The 22,488-nt window shown below is 50.2% G+C and overlaps 2 protein-coding genes across 3 annotated transcripts in view; one reads left to right on the plus strand and one right to left on the minus strand.

The window, feature by feature from the left end:
- Nucleotides 1-885: 885 nt before the first annotated feature.
- Nucleotides 886-13,411, minus strand: Tkfc (triokinase and FMN cyclase). 2 transcript variants are annotated; one of them, XM_027944140.2, is made up of 18 exons: nucleotides 13,317-13,411; nucleotides 11,877-11,992; nucleotides 9,111-9,300; nucleotides 8,145-8,255; nucleotides 7,866-8,047; nucleotides 6,435-6,513; nucleotides 6,073-6,162; nucleotides 5,418-5,452; nucleotides 5,255-5,339; nucleotides 5,078-5,167; nucleotides 4,271-4,387; nucleotides 3,796-3,915; nucleotides 3,469-3,606; nucleotides 2,342-2,448; nucleotides 2,136-2,239; nucleotides 1,959-1,992; nucleotides 1,756-1,845; nucleotides 886-1,423 (listed from the first exon to the last, which is right to left on the minus strand). In XM_027944140.2, the coding sequence occupies exons 2-18, from the start codon at nucleotides 11,877-11,879 to the stop codon at nucleotides 1,262-1,264; spliced, it is 1,737 nt and encodes a 578-aa protein (XP_027799941.2). In that variant the 5' UTR covers nucleotides 11,880-11,992; nucleotides 13,317-13,411; the 3' UTR covers nucleotides 886-1,261. The 2 variants fall into 2 exon arrangements, with proteins under 2 accessions (XP_027799941.2, XP_027799942.2); XM_027944141.3 differs by lacking the exon at nucleotides 13,317-13,411 and adding an exon at nucleotides 12,554-12,676.
- A 102-nt stretch (nucleotides 13,412-13,513) lies between these two features.
- Nucleotides 13,514-22,488, plus strand: part of Ddb1 (damage specific DNA binding protein 1) — a 31,748-nt gene continuing 22,773 nt past the window's right edge. The window contains exons 1-9 of the mRNA XM_027944139.3: nucleotides 13,514-13,720; nucleotides 14,913-15,061; nucleotides 16,222-16,338; nucleotides 16,687-16,908; nucleotides 18,753-18,867; nucleotides 20,010-20,107; nucleotides 20,900-21,058; nucleotides 21,580-21,663; nucleotides 22,252-22,368. Coding sequence (XP_027799940.1) covers nucleotides 13,660-13,720; nucleotides 14,913-15,061; nucleotides 16,222-16,338; nucleotides 16,687-16,908; nucleotides 18,753-18,867; nucleotides 20,010-20,107; nucleotides 20,900-21,058; nucleotides 21,580-21,663; nucleotides 22,252-22,368 — 1,122 coding nt within the window. The 5' untranslated portion in view covers nucleotides 13,514-13,659. The remainder of the gene's footprint in view (nucleotides 13,721-14,912; nucleotides 15,062-16,221; nucleotides 16,339-16,686; nucleotides 16,909-18,752; nucleotides 18,868-20,009; nucleotides 20,108-20,899; nucleotides 21,059-21,579; nucleotides 21,664-22,251; nucleotides 22,369-22,488) is intronic.

Genomic DNA, 22,488 nt, shown 5'->3' on the forward strand with positions numbered 1-22,488 from the left:
TCCACAGTCTGCTGCCAGCCTTCTTCCTGCCTGCTGGGCACATACCTGTACATGCTGACACCAATCTATGGTCAGGTACCTGTGACATGGCTGGGCAGAGAAGCTCAAGAACCAGGAGTCAAGTTTGGGTGAAACAGGTGCTGGGGGTAAAGGGGCTCTTTTCCTAATGTGATCAGCTGTAGATGCCACATGGTAGTGGAATGGACGGGAGGGCAGGTGGCTGACACTAGTGATAACACTAACTCTCAGAGCGCGAGTGCTCAGTCTGCACTTGAATCACCTTGTTGGTTCGCTTGAATCCTTTCCAATCGCTGTAAGATGGGCGCTCTCTTCTGACTTTACAGATCACAGAGGCATAGACCTGAGTTCATGCAGTTGGTTGAAAGCAGAATCAGATTTCAAACCATGGATATTGGAGTCCATGGCCAAGTGCTTTCAGCCACTCTGTGCTGAGAACATACAGATGTGGCTGTGTGTGTGTGTGTGTGTGTGTGGTAGCCCTTATCAGCGCCACTCAGCAGTCCCTCCTGCCAACTGGGGTCCAGGGACCATCAATGATTGTTCTAGAAAGAACCAGGGGCTGGCATGGCTACAACTTCTGATCTATAGCTGAGCTTTAGCTTTTTCTTCTGATGTCCCAAATGCCCATCCAATCCCTAAAGACTCACTAAACTGTTAATCTGGTTAAAAAAAAAAAAAAAAGAAGCCTTTATACCAGTCTTATGCACGTCAGTGTGCTGTGTGTGTGTGTGGGCAGGAGGATGGGAACAGAACCAGCCCGGCAGAGCAGAGCCTGTCTTGGGCACAGGTAGCGACGCAGGGTCTGGGAAGAGGGGGTCATGATCACAGCAACTGGGGCAGACAACCCTGGGAGAAGGCGGTGGCTTTATGGCTTCACCATGGTTTATTAGCTTTCTTTTCCACACTGACTTGGTTTCAGGTGCAGAGGCCTTTTACAGGGAGAGGTTCGGAATCTTAAAACCAAAGGCCATACTGTGGCTCAGGGGATGCTTTATCACTGAAGCTCGGCTGAGTGGGGAGAGCCCGGGGCTCCACCCTCCCTGAGGTGGGAAAGAGCAATGCTGGAGGGCTGGGGCCCACTCCAGCTCAGGAGCTGTCTGCGGTGGAGCAGTTTTTAGAGACCTGGTAGAGGACAGGCCCTGCGGTCAGAAAGGGGGAAGGTGACCACTGAAGGCAAAAAGAAGTGACGTCGAGCACTGCAGCACAGCAATGAGACAGGAGCGGAGGTGGAGGGAGGCCGTCACACACCCTGGTTCTGCAAGACCTCCAGGATGGCACGGAGGATGGCGGCAGCTGCCACTGCTCCTGGGTCTGGCTGATCCAGCCGCGCAGAGCTGATATAACTGGCTCTTCCGGCTCCAGCTTCCATGTTCTTGGTGGCCTCGGCTGCAGCTTCAGCACTCTGAGGGGGCATGGGAGTGGGCTTGAGGACAGGCTACCAGGCCTCTGCCCTGCAGCCTGACCCAGCGCCCTCTGCCCTATCACTGAGTGGAGAGGTCACCTTTCACTTCCTTCTAATAGAGAGGGAAAGGCACACCATTTACTGCAGCCCTGCTGTGTCCCAGGTGGGGTGTGGGCTCAAGATCTCATTAGTCTCACAATCACCTTCTGAGACAGAGACTCATCCCCATTTTACAAAGGAGGAAACAGAGGCACAGGAAGGTGACTAACTTGCTTGAGGTCGCATGGAGACCCATGCCTGTCTCCCTGGGTGGACAGCCTGGCCTAACTCACCTTGACAGCTTTGGTCAGGACTTGTAAGAGATCAGCCCCTGGCTTCTTCCAGGCTTGGAGCTCCTGTCCTGCTGCCCACAGAGAGTCCAGCTGGAGAAGGTGAGGAGAGAGGGGCTGAGAGGGGCCTTCCCACTGAGGATGGCCTACAGGGCTTGTAGGCTCAAAGGCGGGAAGGAGAGTAGGGGGCACTACCCAGTACACACCATAGTCCTGTCCCCTGGCGCCGCCTTCCCATACCTGGCAGGAAAAGAGAATGAACAAGGTCTGCTGTAGGCAGTCACTTTGGAGTGGGGACAAGGTCTGGGGATAGGAGCAGGTGAAATCCATCAACTACCTCCCCCAGAACACCCTGGGCTCTAAGGGACAGGGCTCTGGCTCACTTCTGCATGGCCTCCAGGCCGGCATCCATGGCAAGAGACCAGGCTGGGAGGTCAGTGTTGGCCTTGAGAGGCTGGGCAGCCGCAGTCAGAAACAGGCCATAGAGCTGGGGAGGATGCAAAGGCTAAGCCTGTGGAGCTGGCCTAGGGCCTGGCCAAACTGGCATCCTGCCCGTCAGCCCTCTGCTCCTGAGGTCGCCGACACTCACCGCCCCAGAGGAGCCTCCCATCTTTTCCAGCAACAGGACGGACAATTTGGAGAGCACCTGTGCAGGACTGGTAGGAGGTGGGCCCTCCTTCAGCCACCCCTGGATGGCTGCAGAAAGAAAGTGCTGATGAGGGATTCAGCGTGCCCCGATTCGCTCTCTCCCTGGCCTGTCGTGCTGACAGCCTACATGTTTTATTGATTGGTCTTATTTACTGAGAGTCATCCAGTAATCACCTTCTTTTTCTTTTCTTTTGTTTTCAGTACTAGGGATTGAACCAGGAGTGCTTTACTACTGATATCCCTGCCCTTTTTTATTTTTTATTTTGAGACAGGGTCTTGCTAAGTGGCTTAGGGCCTTGCTAAGTTGCTGAAGCTGGCCTCAAACTTTCGATCCTTTGGCCTCAGCTTCCTGAGTCTCTGGGACTGCAGGTATGCACCACCATATGCAAGAGCATGCAAGAGTGGTGACTTCTGTGTGCTTCATTCACTCTTTTTTTAAATATTTATTTTTTAGTTGTAGTTGGACACAATACCTTTATTTCATTTATTTATTTTTATCTGGTGCTGAGGATCGAACCCAGGGCCCCGTGCATGCTAGGCAAGCGCTCTATCGCTGAGCTACAATCCCAGCCCCTTCATTCACTCTTTTAATCACAGACACATGAGCATGGCCCACAGGAAGCACTGAATACATTTTTCTTGAATGAGTGGTGTTGGACCATTAAAAGATTTCACTGGTGTAGGCAAACTGAGAAGAGTCTGGCTTGAATCTGTTTTTGTTCAGTGTAAGGATTCCATTTTCTTGTGAGACAACAACCTCCCACATTGGTAGTTCCTCCCTCCCTCCCTCCCTCCCTCCCTCCCTCCCTCTCTCCCTTCCTTCCTTCCTTCCCACTAGGCAAGTGCTCTACCACTGAGCTACACCCCCAGGCCAAAGTACCTTTTCTTGAGGAAAATAGGTGAGAGGGGTGCTGGGGTTCCACAAGTGACCTTATTTGGCAAAGGAAAAAGTGGCAACACAACAACTCTCCAAATATTTTGGAAGCTACTCTGTTTCATAAAATGCCCAAATCTAAGAACCAGTGTGCCATACCATCCCATTGTGACCCAGAGGGCCCTGGCACCAACCTCGAGCAGCACGGCTGTGGGTGGTGCCACAGTCCCCATCACCAGCAGCCCGATCCAGGGCATTCAGGTGTTCCTCCAGGCCCAGGAGGGTGGTGCACACCCGCTCCAGCACAAGTACCATCTGCTTAGAGGCTACACCTGGAAAAGGAGGACAGTGGGGCAGAGGACCACCTGGCCCTTCTCAGGACCAATCCTGTCATATGTGGGAGGGATGGGTGCCAGGACTCCTGCACAGCTCACAGCACACTCCTGCACCCTCCAGGGCCCAAGTCAAAGCCCTGTGCCACCAATGATGCCTGCTCCTTCCCCAGCAGCAGGGTCTGGTACCTCCTGCAGTGGCAGAATCATGGGTCTCCTTGGGCTCCATGGGGGCTGCCCGGCTCCGCTTCCGCTCAGTCACAGACATCTTGGCCACATTAGGCCAGGCTGCAGCAGTGGTTTCAGCATCTAGGGACAGCAGGACAACTCAGGCATAACTGGCCAGCGAGAGATCAAGCAGAGTCTGGACTCCCACCCAAACCTGGGGCCTGGCTCCCTCAGCAGCCTGGAAGACAAGGACGTGCTGAGAGGCTACTGTGGGGGGTGCACAGAGGGTCCCTGGGGAAAACTCAGGCGGATCTGGGGAGAGTCCTAGTACACTTCTTCCAGAGTCAAGTGCGAGAGGAGAGGCTGGAGAAGCCAGGGGTGCCTTCACAGGTCCAGAGCTCTGCCACAGTCAGCCTAACGGGCCTCTGCAAGTCCCGCTGGCTCCTTCCGGTGACAAGAAGCCCTGGCTTGAATCAGCCCAGAGTTCAGCTCTCACCTATCAGTTTCAGGAGGGGCTCATCCACCAGCAGGAGGGTGAGGGAAATGCCAGGCATCTCCAGTGCTGACATGAAGGTGCCCACCAGGGCGCGGGCGATCTTCACCCCACGGCCCTCTGCAAGACAGAGCAAGGAAGTCCATGAGGAACAGGCCCTCATCCCAGACTTCCTCCTCAGGGCACCAGGGAAAGAAAGAGAATAACAGAAAATCAGAACCTTGGAAGCTGGAGCCCTGAAGTCAGTAGGGAGATGGCCTGATTTTCTTAGGGTGTCTCTCAATAACATCCAAATTAACCACATTCTCTCGAGGTGTCCCCTCTTTGGGAGTAGTTGGGTACTTGCAGGTCTCATTTACTGATTTCCAGGTATTGTGCTGTCTTACGTAGGCTTAATTTCATTTAAACTTACAGCCACCTTACAAGGCAGGTACTACTCCTCAATTTATGGAAAAGAAACAGGTGCAAGGCCCTCAGTTATTAAGTGGCAGTGACACTTTCACTCAAGCTCGTGTGACTGCACAGTCCATGTTTTGAGCCATCTCAATATCTTACCTCAGTTGCTTTTCTTTTCTTTGGTACCAGGGATTGAACCCAAGGGTGCTTAACCACATCCCCAGCCCTTTTTATATTTTAATAGAGTTGCTTAGGGCCTTGTTAAGTTGTTGAGGCTGGGTGTGAACTCAAGATCCTCCTGTCTCAGCCTCCTGAGCTGCTGGGATTACAGGTGTGTGCCGCCACATCCGGCTCAGATGCTCTTCTTATGTCCAGCGTGGGCTGGGGTGGGTCCCCTTCCCAGTGTGGACTTACCCAGAGAACGGACGACAGCATCAGCCATGATGCCCAGTTCCAGGAATGAGAGACCACCCAGGTTGTTGACCATCAGAACCACAGAGGAGCCTGTGGGTGGATGTGTGAAGTAAGTCCTTTGGGTACCACTTGCCCAGAGGTCTAGGAAGGACAGACAGAGAATGACAGGCTCCTCACCTGGCTGCACAGATACATGGGACACATTGGAGGCATTCGTCATGTGGTCGAGCATGAGTGTGACAATCTCATCGGCAGTTGCCATCTGTCAGAGAGAGCCAGGAATGAGCTGTGTCTGGATGGCCTTAGCCTTGTGCTGGCCTGGGCCAGGGAGTCCACCTACCTTTACCCGGCGCACGCCAGCTTCCCCATGGATCCCTGCAGAGAGATGTGGTCACTGCCAACCTGCTCAGGGCCTGGGGATTCACTTGTCAGGTTTTATCAAGAACTTACTAAGTGCTCAGCAAAAGGCTAGGCACTGGGAGTGCAGAAATGGACAGAATAATGGGGACGGAAATGGACAGAACAATGAAAGACACACAGTTTCTGCTCTGGGGGAGCTACAACATGGTGGTGGAGGTAGCCAGGGACCCAAGTGGCTCTAACTGAAGGCAGTCATCAGTCATGCCAAGACCTCAGGAGGCTGACACCCATCACTTTGGACACCTGGGATGACGAGGGAAAGAGTCACAGCTGCAGCCTGGTGTCCCTGGCAGAAGGGCTGCATTTGAGCAAGGGCAGGACTGGGAATGGTGTGAGGAAAGGCAAGTGGGTGAGGCACAGAGTCGTGGCTGGATCCTGGGGTGGATGGCGAGCAGGAAGAAATCAGGCAGGCCAGGCCAGGCTGGGCCTCAAGTGCTCACTTATGAATACTGAGACCACCTAGGGGACAGCTCTAGGAGAGTAGAGAGGACTAGGAGGATGGCTCAGGGCTTGAGTGGGCAAAATCCAAGGCAGAGGAGCAGGCAGGGTTGGGAGTGGGGTGGCCACAGACTTACCTAGGCCCAGCTCCAACTCATCGGCCGCAAGCTCGAAGGTGGGTTTAGAGCCAGGGACACTGCAGGAGGACAGACTCACCCCCAAGGTACCTAGGAGAATGAGACACAGAGGGATGGCTGTTCTGCTCTCAGCCCTGGGCATCAGGATGGGCAGCGACAATGCCACAGAAGCCCTTGCTGGGGCGTCCTCTTCTCTGTCATATCTCAGTAATGACAGAAAACCTAGCTCTTGTACCCAAGGCCACCAGGCCCTTCCGTCCATTCCTAGGGAATAAATGGAAAACCCTCCATGCAGCTAACAGGAACTTTCTTATGTCCCCAGGAGTGTCCCTGGCCCACCCCATCCCTGGGTTCATACTCACCCATGCTTTTGGTGACCTCGCTCACCCGCTTTGCAATCTCCTCCAGCCCCACACCTGCCTCAGCCAGGGCACCTGCCACCTGCAGTCACACAGGTCCCCAGGGGGGCAGTCACTATACTACTTGAGGGTAGACAATGGGCTGGGGGACAGAAATCTTGTTGGGGAGAAGGAATCCGAGGATTTCCACAGTCACCTGGCCTATCACATTCAGAGAGGAGTGTCCTCCCCCACTCAATGTATTTGCCCAGAATCTTGAAGAATTCCAGTCTGTGGGAGCCGGGAGGAACTTTACCCAGAGAGACAGAGGTGACTTGTCCAATGGCACCAGTTGGTGACCAGTTTCCTAACTTAGAGTTTTCTCCCACAGAATATTATCTACACACCCACCCATCCACATACTCACCCACCCAATTTTGCTATCTGTTATGTGTGAGGGAAAAAAAAAAAAAAAAAGAGGAGTGAGCCACAGTCGCTGCCTTCAGGAAACTCTGCCTGGAGACGGGTAGGGAAGAAGGTGGCAGCGTCACAGGAGCACTGAGCGGCTCCTAGCCAGCAGGGGCTCTGCAGCCAGCAGGGATAGCTTCCCAGGCGGGGGACCTCAGAGCTGAGGCTAGAGACAGCAGGGTTGGCAAAGCCACAGGAGGCTGGCCAGGAAAGGAGCCGCCAGGCCATAAATACAGTGCGAGCAAAGCCTCAGAGGTGAGCCTGGCCCAGCAGGCACAGAGCCTGGGGCTACCAGAGCATGGAGGAAGGCAGGGAGGCTGGGAGGTGAAGCCAGGGGTGAGGGTCAGGGAAGAAGGGCAGGAGTGTGGTGGGCATCTGACCAGGAGCTTGGGCTGACTCTGGTAACCCAAGATGTTTTCAGTGAGCAAACACTGGTCAGATAGCATTTTTTTTGGTGGGGGTGATATTGGGGATTAAACCCAGAGTGCTTTAGTACTGAGTTATTTCCTCAGCCGTTTAATGACATTTTTAGACAGAGTCTTGCTAAGTTGCCTAAGTGGCCTCAAACTTGTGGTCCTCCTGCCTTGTCTCCCCAGTCGCTGGGATTACAGGTGTGCACCACTGCACCTGGTTTGATACACATTTTTGAAAGACACCTCTGACGGTAGTGTGGAGAGCCGACTGGCAAGGCAGGAAGCAGGGGGAGCCTGGTGAGGTGGGCAAGTCAGATGAGCCCTGAACCAAGGCAACGCAGGAAGGCAGGGGGGAGAAGGTGCTAACACAGGCTGTGGGGAGGCGCCAGATCAGGGCCACCGCCTGGCTGCAGGGGCGGGAAGCGAGGGGGATGGGCAGTGCCTGCACTCTGGACTTAGGTGCTGAGGGATGGTGGGCCTTCCTGGGTCAGCGAGGAGTGAATGGAAAGGTCTAGTTACCACGTGCTGCCCAAAGGGACAGTGGCCAGTCTCAGTGCCCTGGGTGGGCGCTCACCTTGTGGATAAGCACTGTGCCACAGAGGCCTCTCCGGCCTGCCTTCTTCAGGACAGTGAAGGCACTGTCATCCCCGATGACCACCATTTCCACAGGGATGCCTTCTGCTCGGGCGCGTTCCCGGGCCAGGCCAAAGTTGAGCCGATCCCCAGTGTAGTTCTTCACGATGAGGAGGGTCCCCGCTGCAGGAGCAGCCAGCAGAGCCCTCTCAGTGCCGACCCTCATCCCACCCTCAGGGTGTTCTCCCCCTCCGCACCCCTTCCCACACACCAGCCTCACCTGTGCCCGCCTGGGCCACAGCCCTGATGGCCGCCAGGATGCTGCCCACGGCTGGGGAAGCGAACACGGCTCCTGCGATGACTCCCGTCAGCATCCCCTTCCCAATGAAACCTGGAGACCAGGAGGTGTGGAGTGAAGATGCTGGGTGGGGACTGTGCCTGCCGTCACTGTCCCCGGGGCTTCCCACATGCCTAAGAGCTATGGTTGGTGAGCCCTACTGTGTGCTTGTGCTGAAAGATCCCCAGATCTTCACATGGCTGACACCTTCTCAGGGGTCATCTTGGAGAGGCCTTTCCTGACCTCTCACCCCAAGGCAGTCACTCCCTCTAGAGGCTCACTGGTCCTCACGCCGTCCTGTGGTCTTTCTATGTCCCTTTGCACTCTCTGTGTTTACAGGCCACTGTCTGCCCTAAGTGGGATCTAAGCTCCATGGAAGCAGGGACCATGTCTGTCTGGCTCACTGGGGTACCCCTGGTGTCAAGAACAAGGCCAGGCACACAGCGGGCCCACTGATGTTTGCTGAGTGAATGAACAGATTTGCTGAAGAGAGACAGGAAAGGTACCCAAAGCCTGGGCAACTGCTTCCAAGAGCTCTCAAGGAGGGCTCATGTTCCTGGCTCCAAACAGAAGAAAACCCAGGTTTGTCCCTGTGTGGGAAACCACAAAGTGGGGTGCAGAAGACGGGTCCTGCTCTGGCTAGACAGTCAGGAAGGCTTTCTGCAGGAGGATGGGCCAGCTGGGCCTGGAAGGCCAGGGAAGTTCACAGAAGCACTGACCTCAGGGCTTCAAGAGCCCAGGGGTTCACCTGCCCAAGCTCGTGCTCCCGAGATATAGAAATCAAGGTGCAGAGAGAGGCTATGGCTGGCCCAGGTCTGAGCCTGAGGGAGGTAAGTGGGAACCAACCCCTGTTCCGTACCTGGCCTGTACCTCATACCAGCATCGAGTCCTCAAACCCAGCATACTCACCAGCATGGGCAGGCTCGTGGCCAGAGCCCCCACCTGACAGCAGTGCCACTCGGCCCTTGAGGCTGTCCAGGTCAGAACGGAGGGCAACACGGTGGCCCTGCAGGAGCTGCAAGTTGGGGTTGCATGCCACTAGGCCAGCCAGGGCATCATCAGCACAGCCTGCCACCGAGTTCACCAGTTTCTTAGAGGACTGGGAGAGAGGAGGAGGAGGGGGTTCAGGATGTGGTCAGCAGGGATACCTGCAGTCTTCCCAGGCACTGGGCTACACCAGAGATCTGCTCCTGTTTGCCCAGGAGCTCCAGGGTGACCACAGGACTATCTTGAGTTGGGCCACATTTGACCTGGTAGATGTTAGTCTCCGACTTCCCTTTTTAATTTATGACTTTTATTCAGTGCCAAGTTCATTCACTTTTTGCACCATGGCTTCAATATAAAGAAAATGGGGGAGATGAATCCTCAGTATAAAAAACTGAAGAAATTGGGGCCCGACACCTACTTTAGTCAAAGGAGATGCCTTGGGCTGAGGCTTCTGAGGGGAAGGGCCCAGGCAGGCACCACACCTACCCAATGCTCTAATGCAGGCCCGTTGGCCTGGGCTCTTGGTGGGCCAGGCCCAGTGCTGGGCACTGTGTGTAAGGAAAGCAGAGTGCTGTTCCCACCTCAGTAAAAACAGAGACCATCTCCACAGGCTGCACCAGGGGAAGGCACATATGCCTCGGGAGCATAGGAGAGGACCTCGGCTCCTGAGGACAAACTGGAAGTCTCTGTGAAGGGTAAGGAGGAGACAGGCAGGCAAAAGGGAGTGGGTCCTGGGGGAGGGAGGAGGCGGAGGGCATCCAGCCACAGCCTGGGGGTGTGAAATAGTATGGTGGCTCCAGGAGACAACTTAGATCATCCTAAGCAACCAGGGGCCTGCAAGAGAGGTGTGCAGGGCCCCCACAGTAGCTGCTTGGTCATGGGCAGCGTTAGGAGGCAGGCCGTGGGCAGGTGGAGCTCAGGAGCTGATGGCGGGGTACAGGGAGAGGTGAGTAGTGTGGGGCTACAGTGGTTGGAACCTGGGCTCGGCAGACATGTGAGAACTCCGTGAAGATACATTCTTGTTCTAAGTCTTCACTGAGCCACATCCCCAGGTCCTTTTACTTATTTTGAGGCAGGGTCTCACTAAGTTGCTTAGGGCCTTGCTAAGTTGATGAGGCTGGCCTCAAACTTGCAATCCTCCTGCCGCAGCCTCTGAGTTGCTGGGATTACAGGTGTACACCACTATGCTGGGCCAGAGCTCAAGTCTTTCTCTTCAAAACAGAGACTTACTAGACTTCAGCAGCTCAATAAAAAGCAGCTATGCCCCAAACAGGCTCTGAAAGCAGGAGCCCGCTGGGCTAGGGCTGTGGACCCGGGATGAAGCTCCTGCCTTTGTCCTCAAGAGACTGGGAAAGGTGGCCTAGTGTGGGCCCAGAGAGGCTCTCAGCGCCACCTTGTGGGTCCAGGGACAGCCTGCAGCTGATTTAGGTCCTAAGGAGCCACGTTTCCGGCCTCAGCTCCTTCTGAGGCTGCCAGCACAGGTTGTTTTCCTGCCCACAAGTCTTTTCCTGGGTCCAATAAGGACCAGGTCCACGATGGCTGCTTAAAGATGAGGTCAGTAGAGAGCAAGCAGAATAAGAATCTCGCTGCATCTCCCGGGCAGGAGCTGAGCCAGGCCTGTTTCTAAGTGCTTCTGAACATTTCCCTATTAATTTTCCCAATAACCCTGTGGAGGACGGATTAGCCCAAGGAGGAAATTGAGACACAGTTAAAAGACTTTGCCCAAAAGTTACACAACAAGCAAGTGTCCAGGTCTTCCTGGCTCCAAAGCTGGTTCCCTTTTGGCTGCTTTCTCAAGTGACTGAAGGGAGGTGCAGGATGACAGGTCTTGCCCTAGAAAGGGCATGGATATGTGGCTCTTAGAGCTTACTAGGGTCTGGGACATACAGTAAAGTTGGAAGCTGGGTCAATTCCAAGCTCAGCTTCCAACACCACTACCCTCCAAGAATCTGTCTCAACCACCCCTCTATCAGAGCCAGAGAAGGGCTTAAGGACCAGTGCCATCTCTGGTTCCCAGAGACCTAAGGGGATGAAAAGGGAAAGGAGATCAGGCATTATGCAAGAACAAGAGAACTCTGGTCTGATCAACACCTCACAGACAGTTGGTAGTAGGCTTTAATCTGCTGTTCTGCAGATGAAGACAAAGAGGCTCAGAGAGGTCAAGATTTCTGTAGAAGGCCATACAGCTGGTGGATGGCAGGCTAAAATCTAAACTCAGATCTGTTTAATGTTTGCTTAGGTTCAGATGAGTTTTAGAGTGGGCTCGGAGCAAAGGCCCAGAGCTTCCCAGATCATAAACCCCAGCTGTGAGACCAGACCACATGTGGTTCAGGAACAGGCACAAGGTCATACTTCCTGATTCCTTTTGTGACTAGTACAGCAACTATTACAGAGCAAATAACTGTTAATGTTCTAAATGTATAACCCAGGCCCAGACAGTGAGGTTTCAGAGGGGCTTAGAGGTAAGCCTCAAGACTGGCTAGGACCAGTGGCCTGATCAAAGGGAGGGAAGCAGAGATCAGGCCCTGAAAGAGGATGAGCCTCTCTTTTAACCTTCTAAATTCAGGAGGCAATGGTATTTCTTCTATCAGGGCATAAGGAATTCCAGGATGCTCAGGACAGGGATGCCCTACTGCTTCAAGATCACCATGTTCTCTCCTGCCCTGGCCTCCCACCCCCAGGACTCACCATGGTGGGGAGGCTCTGAAGCAACCTGCGTCCACACTTCTGCACTGAGCTGCTGTAGGATGGATAATCCTATGGGTGTCACCACGGTCTGAGCACAGTGGAGGTGAAAGCAGCACCTATGGGGACAGGCTGCTGAGTTGAATGGCACAACCACTCCTCAAGTGCCTCAGGAATTAGGGAGCTGCCTTAGACTTTGATCCAAGTCCAAACTCTAGTTCGTGAGCTCCGGATGGAGAACGGATGGAGAACAGCCTGGGGCTGACCAAGGTTCACACTTATGCTTGGCTGCCAAGAGATAGATCGATCTGCATTGGGCACGGTGCTGCCTTTATGTCCAGGAGCAGTGCGCCCACCTCCTAATCAAGGAGCAAAGTTACCCACAGAGTAACTTCATCACTTACATGGGCATGGCTTATGGTGAAAAAATTACAAAGGTCTTCACACACTCACTCTTGTTTGCCTGGCACTACACCAGGAGGGAGCCAACTGTGTGACCCCATTTTGTTTCTGGGAAACAGAGCTCTATCTAGTTCCTTGTCCAAGTGTACTGGTGTTTGAGTCAGGCTCAAACGCACGTCTACAGTCTTTTTGTAAAGCCTGTGTTGCTTCTACTGATAATTCAGTGCTCCATGTCAGGTGAGTCCTGCTGTAGGAAACCCCATGTGTAAATCACATACCTCAGCTCATCCTGGTCCTGCTGTGTCTTGGGGTCATCCAGGTTCACTGTGCACACATGCACTGAGAACAACCCAGACCTGGTTCTGCACCTACATCTGCCTCAACTTACTGCGGGGGGGAGGAGGGTGTCTTAAAACCATTTTCTCTCTAAGCCTCAGCTTCCTTATCTTGGAAACATGTTAGCTCCTCTCTGGCATTCTGCATGTGCTGCAAGCCACAGCTCCTCCTGCTCTTTGGGGAGCCTGCCTGTCTGATGTGGCCTGGCCTGAAGGCTGCAAGACTGACAGCCATGCCCTCCTGGGTCATTAAGGTTCTCACCGGTGAAGTTCCGGTTTGGTGTCTGAGGTCAGAATTCGTACAACTGGGGTGGGAGGGGACTCTAATAATGCTGGGCAAGTGTCTTAGTGGGCCCTTCAGAGTGTGAATAATAAAATACACAGGTGAGCGTCCTGGTGGGTCCCAGGTGAGGCGGGGTAGGTGTCCTAAGGCCAGGTGGGGACTTCAGCTGGATTCAAGAAAACAGAGTTAAGGGGGCGGGGGAAGCACGGTTCTACTCAGGATCCCTGTGCCTTCCCTCCCTTCTCAGGGCCTTTGCATTCCTTCCGGCTCCAAAAGGGGTTCAGCCCCGAGGGCTTTTGGAGCAATGAATGGAGAAAGAGGACGGAGTCTGCGAAAGGACGAGGGTTGAGGATTGCGGCCAGGGGTCGGCCGGCGAGCTCTGAGGACACAGGGTACAATGGAGCACCTTTCCAGCCCCCTCACCCCTGTCTTGGGCAGCTCCGCAGCAGGTGGGCTTCGCTACGGCCCCCAACGCTTCGCCCTCATCCGGGCACTGCGAGCTCCGGCGGTAAGGGACGGGGCGGAGACCCGGGGGGTGGAGCTTCCCTTGGTTGGCTGCCTTGGGCTGCCTGAGTCCTCCAAGAGGCCAGGTGAGGCCGTCCCGTGATGCCCCGCGCCCCGGCCGCTCTGGGCTGCAACGTGTTTCTGGGGCGGAGGCAGCGGCAGTAGAGTTGGCTGCGCGCGGGTGGGGGCTCCCTGTCTCTTCGCTCGTGTCCATCTCTCTATCGTCGCCCTCGGCTCCCGACGGGCCGGTCCAGGCCTCGACATGTCGTACAACTACGTGGTAACGGCACAGAAGCCCACCGCCGTGAACGGCTGCGTGACCGGTGAGACTGCCAGAGCCGGAGACCCTGGCGAGGGAGGGAGCTGGTGGGAACCGAGGCCTAGGGAGGCTCGCGGCCCCGGGGGCGGCCGGGCAGGACCGGGCCGGGGAATGGAAGGCGCCGGCGGCGGAGGAACGTCCCCAGCCCCGAGCTCAAAGGCGCGGTTCCAACACGCGCCTTTGGGGCAATAGAACCTGCTCTTGAGGGTCCCCTTTCGTCCTGGGAGGTCACTTGGCCTCGAGAACACGGCCGGGTCCAGTGGGACCGAGAGCCAAATGTGAGTTGGTTGTGCAGCGTTGCTTGAACCTCGAGATTGGCCTCTTGTGGTCGGGGGAAGGGGTGGTGGTGATGGCGCCTTTGGGATCAGAATTTTCACGTGGGGAGTCTGGGGGGCCCCGGGAGGTGGAGGAATGTGAGCTATGTCCGCACTCACCCAAAGAGGAAGAGTAGCCCTCTCCAGACCCACCCTTTCGCCTGGGGCTGTTGTTTACTTGAGGGCGCTGCTGGAGAAGAGGTTTTGGTTGGCCCAGCCCCGGGCTGGATTTGCCTTGTTGACTGTGTGCTAGGATCGTAAAGGACACTGAGGTGTAGAACCAAAGAATATTCATCTTGAACTCACTTTCTCGGCTGAATGTGCAGACCCCGAACTTGTGCGTTTATGTAAATTGCTAATAATGATTCTAGAAAAAAACGTCCGTTGTTTAGATGGCTAAAAGTGGTATTGGTAGATTGCTGGGAGGGCAAGAGGCATAGAGAAAATACAGAAAGCTCTGGGAATTTTCTTCATTTGACTCCGTCTGTTTGGCAAAAGTTGGGCGAGGCTTTAGATGACTAGAAGAGACAAACACTTTCTCCAGCATCTTCATTTAGAGTCTATTTTACTATACCTTTGTATAGTAAAATTCAACAGTCATCTGAAGGGTGTTCAGTCACTGTCCATTGAAGGACACTCTGCTCTTTGGCCTCCAGTTCACTTTTCTTAGTCTGATTAGGGAAGCAGCTTTGTTGAATGCGTGAAGTGAGACTCCTGGGGGTGCTGGATTTAGCAAGAAGAGGAGTAAACAGAAGGAGTCAGAGAAATACATGAAGTAAATGCAAGTTCTGGGGGTATTTAGTTGTACATGTGATAAGATTATTTAGAGGGCTTGGGAGGCCCTTCCTTCAGCTTCAAAAGTTAGAGGACCTGTTCTTTCAGGACACTTTACTTCAGCCGAAGACTTGAACTTGTTGATTGCCAAAAACACGAGATTAGAGATCTATGTGGTCACTGCAGAGGGGCTTCGGCCAGTCAAGGAGGTGGGCATGTATGGGAAGATTGCAGTCATGGAGCTTTTCAGGCCCAAGGTAAGTGTTTCCAGTTGTGATGAGCAATAAAAGGAAAACTGTTGGTCTTAGGTTGTTTTCTTTTTGTTGTTGTTTGTTTGTTTATTTAATATTTTTGTTTATGGACCTTTATGTATGTATGTATGTATGTATGTATTTTTATGTGGTGCTGAGGATTGAACCCTGTGCCTAACACATGCTAGGCAAGTGTTCTACCACTGAGCCACAACCCCAGCCCGAGCCTTGGGTTGTTTTGACAGCAGATTTCAGGGTATACTTTTCCTAACAAACTTTCTGGAAGTAGGGGAGATTCATTAGGGAAACGTTTATTAAGTTGACTTCTTCAGGAAGGAGAAATTAAAGCAGTTTGAAATATGGGTCACCATAGTGCTTTGTGCTTCAGAGGGTAGGATATATCGAGTGGAACAGTCCTAGCTTCATTCGTGTTCTCACTTTAGGTGTCACTTTAGTTATCACTTGAGACACCCTTCAGAGCCTTGATTTCCCCATCTACAAAGTGGGGATAACAGTAATCAATCCCTTGGGTTGTGAAGATTAAATGATTCAGTAACACAGGGTGTTAGCACATAAGAAGCATTCACCATCATGTTAACAACTCTCATAATCATTGTTATTATAATTCAAATATTTTTATCTAGATAACCACCATTGTTTCATTATATCTTAACTGAATCTGACAAGAAAACTGTGGGTTCAGCATTTCAATTATAACTCTTTGAACAAAGCACTTATGTTTTTAAAGTTTGTGTTAAGATTTTGCAGATTCATTTTTGCTTTCATTGTTATCACCACGTTTTTTTCTCCAAATATTTGGAAAGGAATGGGGAGGAATTACATTCTTCTTTCAGAATTTGAATGGAATGATTGAGATTAGCCTGAGTGCAAAATAGATGAAAACAGTGTATATAGAGCAGATATGGCGAATCATGAAAACAAGGACTAGATGTTTACCAGATCAGTTCTGGCCTTTTGTACATACCCTTAGGGCTTGGGTGTACATAGTGTATGTTACAAACTCACCATGTGTTTTCTCTTTAGGGAGAGAAGAATTTGGGAAGTTCTTAAAGAGCTTAGCATGCTTAAAGAATGATGCTTAAAGGCTGGACAGGTTGTTCCTGTTTTTGAAAGACCTCTTTTGATGGCATAATGTTGGTTTCCAGGGGGAGAGCAAGGACCTGCTGTTTATCTTGACCGCTAAATACAATGCCTGCATCCTGGAGTATAAGCAGAGCGGCGAGAGCATTGATATCATTACGCGAGCCCATGGCAACGTCCAGGTGAGGTGGCTGCTTCAGGCTGATGAGAGAGTTTTTCAGGTAGGGCTGTCATGATTCAGTGAAGAACACTGAAGTGCAGGGTAGCCCTCTATGTGATCAAAGAAACAAGGAAAAAACACTTAAAGTTTTGAGCTATTTTGAGAGTCCAAGGCACAGGGAATAATGTATTGAGATTCAGTGTTAAACCAGAAAGCTACGTACTAGTATTTGGGCTCCTTGGCATGTCAGGGATGTTACTCATTTTCCTGCCTCTCTCAAATCATCCTGGGAAGGACAGGTTTTTTGGCCTGATGTTTTGTTACTTTGTGGAAGTTGAGGTTCTTTCCTAATCCCAGTTTTGTTTCTTAGGACCGTATTGGCCGCCCCTCAGAGACTGGCATTATTGGTATCATTGACCCAGAGTGTCGAATGATTGGCCTGCGACTCTATGATGGCCTCTTCAAGGTTATTCCACTAGATCGGGACAATAAAGAGCTCAAAGCCTTTAACATCCGCCTGGAGGAATTGCACGTCATCGATGTCAAGTTCCTATATGGTTGTCAAGCACCCACCATTTGCTTTGTCTACCAGGTACTGAATTGGGAGGAGAAAGGGAAAAACTGGTTGGAATGATGGGAATTGGTAGTAGCATAGGGAGAATTGTTGAATGTGTTTGTCCTAAAGTATTTTGAACGATACAATTAATATGGGCCCGATTTTGGTTCCTTCTTGAGTGCAAAGTCCGTATTGTAGAGGCAGCAAGCTCTGTAGGGCTTGTAGCAGGTTTTAATCCTGAGATTATACTCTGTTTGTAGGCCTTGGAGGTTTTATAGGGTGACCCAGTTTATGCTTTGTCTGAGTCTCTTACTGGAATGCTAGGGGATTATGAAAACTTAGTCGTAGAGAAATTGTCTAGAATTGGCCTTTGTGAGCAAAGAGCAAATGTCTGTATCTGTCTTCTAAGAAGAGGTTTGCATTTGTCCAGCACTCATTTTCGGGTGACTTGCTGGCTCTTGACTTCTATTTTAGTCTGTGCCTAAAACTTCAGCAGAGCTGATCCTGGGCAGCTGTTCTCTGGTCTAGATCTGTTAAGTGGGGGTGGGGTTGTGGCGCTCCAGTCTAACATGCCAATGTCTTAGTAAAATCCTAGACTTTTAACAAAGGCCTGGCCAGCCTGAGGTCATTTCACTTCCATGTGGCTGAATAAATGACAGAAGGAAGTGACTGTCTAATTCCACATAGCAGGGTAGTGTGTGTGTCATGTAAACACTCTGGTAGCTGTGTAAAGTGCTGGAAATACTTGTGTACTTTTGTGTATTTCTTAGCATCACTGTAAGTGCTATAGTCTAAGGCTGGTTGGAATAAAGTTTAATTAAATAAAATTGAAACAGGTTTAGGAGATTTTGTTTGATCTACTAGCTTTCAGAGCTGAAAAAAAAAACAAAAAACCTGTGACTTTCTCTTCCTTCTGCAGTATTGTAGATATCAGGTCACTAAAACATTGGTGCTGATGATTTTTCAAGGCTGGCTGACTGTTCCCAGATCCAGGGCTGTCAGTTGTGAACCGTCTTTATTTTTCTGTCTCAGTGGCCCCAAACCATGCTTGTTTGAACTTTTTTGTGAAGATGGGTCTTACCCTTACTCATTAATGGGAAGGTCTTTTCATCAACTAAAAATCACTGTCTCCTGTTTCATGCCAACAATTTAATTTGACAAATAATTGAGTGTCTCCCATGTGAAAGTACTCATGCTTGTGCTTCAGGAGCTGTCACAGTGATTGAGGTGTGGTCCTGCCCTGAAATACATCATTGAATTCCTTCTATAACTTCTTAAACTCTTTTGGCCTTTGTTGGAGCCATTTTCCATTGGCTGTATATAACCTTCTTCCTGTCCCTGCTCTTTAGCTTCGAAAGGTGACTTTGGCAGCCCCAAGACTGACGTGAGTCATGATTCCAAAAAAGGAGGGGAAGAGTCACGATTCGGGGAAGATGGCATTGACAGTGGCAGTACTGAAGAGGAGTCCTCCTGTAGAGGAGCTCTCCCATTACCCCACCCCACAGAATGCTTTTAAGAATTGTATATATTTTTTTTAATCTCTTAGAGTTACCTTCACAATGTGTTTTTCTCTGGCTATTTTGTAAGTTCCTTGAGGTTGAGGAACATACACGCATCTCTTCCAGTGCTCAATGCAAGGTGACAGGTTGATTTTTTCTGTTGAAACCTTTCTCAGTTGGTTGAGGTTTAGAAACAGTAATCTCAGGCAGTGGTCTGCTTGGAAATTGATTAATCACAGGCTTAGCAGGTGACAGTTAGCATGCTGATGGACAAAGATGGGAAGAATTGTCTGAACCTGGGTGGTGGTGTCTGGCCCCTTTCAGGACTGGCAGTTCAAGAATCATCATTCCTAGGGGCTAATCATTCCACCTTCTCCCCAGGACCCTCAGGGGCGGCACGTAAAAACCTATGAGGTGTCTCTCCGAGAGAAGGAGTTCAATAAGGGCCCATGGAAGCAGGAAAACGTAGAGGCTGAAGCCTCCATGGTGATTGCAGGTTGGTTACGGGTTCCGGAATTTGCCTCCATCCGTTCTCCTGTTCTTGTTGCCTTTCTCACCTTTGGTGCTCTAGCACTGGTGGTGTGTGTTGTTTACCCCTCCTCATCTTCTCTCTCTAAATGTGCTTTTTAATGCTTTTTCCATTTGTCTTTGGATTTTCTGTTTTTACTCCTCCCCTCGAAAGTATAACTTTCCTTTTACTTGAGATGCAGAGTGGCATATGGAGATGAGTCTCATTGTTTTATTGCTGGGCATAACATAAAACTGAAGGAGACCAATAGAGCTTATCTAATCTGACTTCTTTTCATAGATGAGGAAACAGGGCCAGAGGGACTTGCCCAGGCCTGCACAGAAGTGACAAGACCTGGGCGAGAATCCAGGCTGCACCACCCCTTATCCTGTGTTCTTTCCCCAACATTATGTCATCTGTGTTGCCTGGTAGAGAAGTTTTAAAACTCTTTAATTAAAAGAAAATTGACTCTTCTGAATGGTGACCCTGATAATGGGGGGAATTTACGTTAAGGAACAATTGAGGCTTGTTAGAAAGGGTCATGAGTTTGAGAGAGAAAATGGGGAGAATGCACGTGGGAGAACATGAAGAAGATACCTTGCTAATGGAAAGAGCAAAGCACTAAAAGAGAAGCCAAAGCAAACAAAAAACCCTGCTAGGTGCCTGTACTCCCAGCCTCAGGAGACTGAAGTGGGAGGATCAGTTGAGCTAAGGAATTCAAGAGCAGCCTGGGCAGCATAGGGAGATCTCATCTTAAAAGAAAGGATGGGGTTGGGGTTGTGGCTCAGTGGTAGGGCATTTGCCTCACATGTGTGAGGCACTAGGTTCAATTCTCAGCACTGCATATAAATAAATGAATAAAATAAAGATCCATCAACAACTAAAAAAATATATATAAAAAAAAAGGATGAAACCTTAGGCTGCGTGTAGCTCAATGGCAGAGTGCCTGCTTAGTTTGCTGGAGACCCTGGGACTCTCAAAAGGCTGTTGTTTTTCTTGGTCTTCAATGTCCTTTTTAAAATAATGATTATCTTCAAGTTTACCTTAGGGCTATCTGGATTAGTGCCCTTGCTGCCTCTGGTTTGGTCCAAAGTGCTGAGCATTCTAACCCTGCTGTTTTTCTCCTGCAGTCCCAGAGCCCTTTGGAGGAGCCATCATCATTGGACAGGAGTCAATCACCTATCACAATGGTGACAAATACCTGGCGATTGCCCCTCCTATCATCAAGGTGAGCAAGCCTTTTACCTTTTTCTTAGACCTCTTCTTTCTTAGTTCTTACCCTGCTACTCCTTTAGTCCCCTTTTGTCAAAAGGAGATTTACAGACATCTGTCACGTTACTCACTATGTATATAAACAAATGGTTTGGCCTGTTTTGCTTACAAAGAGCTTGCTTGTTAAGTAAAAGAAATACCAATCAAAATAGGTTTATTCTATTCATCAACTTGGGCAACTTTAAGAAGGAAAAAGTTTTGATTCAAATCATATACTGATAAATTATTGCTAAGTTATGTTGATAAATTATATAGAAATTAAAAAATGAGTCAAAAATTTTCAAGCCTCAACATTCAAATCATGAAAATTAAACCTTAAAAACTTAATAAAAAATTTTCTTTTTGAGAATAAAGAATAACATCAGTGATACATTCAGAGTCTAGTGAAATAATTGCAGCTGCAGCTTCTCCCTTTCTCTCTATTTTTTGCAGCAAGTTCTAGGAATTGAGCTCAGGGGCTCAAACACGCTAGGCAAGGGCTCTACCACTGAGCTACACCCTCTAGGCCCCCTAATTCTATATATTTTTGTTTTACGTAGAACGATATGTGAGTAAACATTTAGGGTATATTAATTGAGTGCCTCACAAAATCATTTTCATGGTAAAAATAAATAGAGCTGTCCATTTTTTATCATGTAATGTAAGTAGACTGTATTCCTTGCTGGTGAAATGGCTGGATTTGGTAAAGGGAGTGGTCAGCTCAGGTTTGCGTGATGTTACTCTAAGGACTGTTCCCTTCCACTGGCAGCAAAGCACAATTGTGTGCCACAATCGGGTAGATCCTAACGGTTCTAGATACCTACTGGGAGACATGGAGGGACGACTCTTCATGCTGCTTTTGGAGAAGGAGGAGCAGATGGATGGCACTGTCACCCTCAAAGATCTCCGTGTGGAACTCCTCGGAGAGGTAGGACTTGTCCCTACTCCTCTGCCTCATCTCCTAGGTGCCTAGTGATGATGGATGAGTTTCCTCACTTCTGCTCTGGGAGTTATGTTGCTTAACAACTAGCAACAAGCTGTCAGTCCTGATGTGAAAAAGTTTATTTTCAAATGAGTTATATGTTAGAGAATCTCACAGGCTCCTAGGCACTACCTCAAGCAGAAACAAATGATACAGTATGGAATTAAAAGATTAATGTAGTGTTGATAGTCCTGGGAGGGGGTTCCCCAAAAAGCTTAATGCTTATACGGTGACGTTTAGAGGTTTGGAGTGGCGTGTACAAGATAAATTATAGACTTTTCTGAGTGGAGGGACGTGATAAATGAATCATAAACTTTAATGATATAGTAGTGATATTTGCTTAGTGTGGCCTGGGATTTGAGTGGAGAAAAGTTTCTGAATGGTGGCTGCAGTGGAGAGTTTCTCTGTAGGTGTTAGAGGCCATGTGGGCTCCATCCTGATTTCTCTCATGTGCTGACTTTTTCTAGACCTCCATTGCTGAATGCCTGACATACCTCGATAATGGTGTTGTGTTTGTCGGGTCTCGCTTAGGTGATTCCCAGCTTGTGAAGGTGAGAGGACATCTTTCCGGTTTCTTTCTTTTTTTTTTTTCCTTTTTTTGCTGTACTTATTGTTTCTTCATCAAATTTCTCTGTGTTTATGCCTCACACTTTTTCCACATCCCTGCTCTGCAGCTTTCTACTTAGTTAATTTAACAACCTACCCCTGATTAGCTCTTTGACTTCATGGTTCTTGAGCAAATGTGTCAGGCAAGGTGCTAGGTGCCGTGGGTGCCATGACGAGCAAGACCTGGTTTCAACTCTCAAATAGGTCACAGTGTAAGGTGATGGATCCCCTCTAGAGTACTAACACTGGACCTGCTCTGCAAAAAAAAAATGCATGCAAACATTTTACTTTAATTTTTAAAATCACTGCTTCTCTGAAATCCGTGTATAAGACCTGAATTAGAACTTGCTGACTAGTTACCATGTCACATGGAGTAGACATGTTCCTTAAGTTAACTGTCCCCTTCTAGGAGCATCTGTTGGAGTACAAGAAGGACAGATCTATAGGATTGAGAGTTTCTTTTGGATAATAACCATCTCTACTGTTAGTCTGTTAGGGGTTGTTCTGGGACTAATATCTTTCTTTCCTCTTAGCTCAATGTTGACAGCAATGAACAAGGCTCCTATGTAGTGGCCATGGAAACCTTTACCAATTTAGGACCCATCGTGGATATGTGTGTGGTGGACCTGGAGAGGCAGGGGCAGGGACAGGTAAGAGGGTTATGTGGAGATGGATACTTGGTATGCCTACTCAAACTGTCAAGCCCACTCAAACTGTCATGCTCACTCAAACTGTTCTTGCTGTGCTTATCTAGAAGTGTACACTGAACA

Source organism: Marmota flaviventris, chromosome 9 (assembly GCF_047511675.1).
Source record: "Marmota flaviventris isolate mMarFla1 chromosome 9, mMarFla1.hap1, whole genome shotgun sequence".
NCBI classification, from domain to species: Eukaryota; Metazoa; Chordata; class Mammalia; order Rodentia; family Sciuridae; genus Marmota; species Marmota flaviventris.

What these genes read in the sequence shown, in the direction of transcription:
- Tkfc (XM_027944140.2), bottom strand. An exon ending in TGCTGTCGTCCGTTCTCTGG is followed by an intron (nt 4,388 to 5,077) that starts GTAAGTCCACAC and finishes TCTGTCTTGCAG; the next exon opens with AGGGCCGTGGGGTGAAGATC. An exon ending in TGGGAGGCTCCTCTGGGGCG is followed by an intron (nt 2,240 to 2,341) that starts GTGAGTGTCGGC and finishes CATCCTCCCCAG; the next exon opens with CTCTATGGCCTGTTTCTGAC.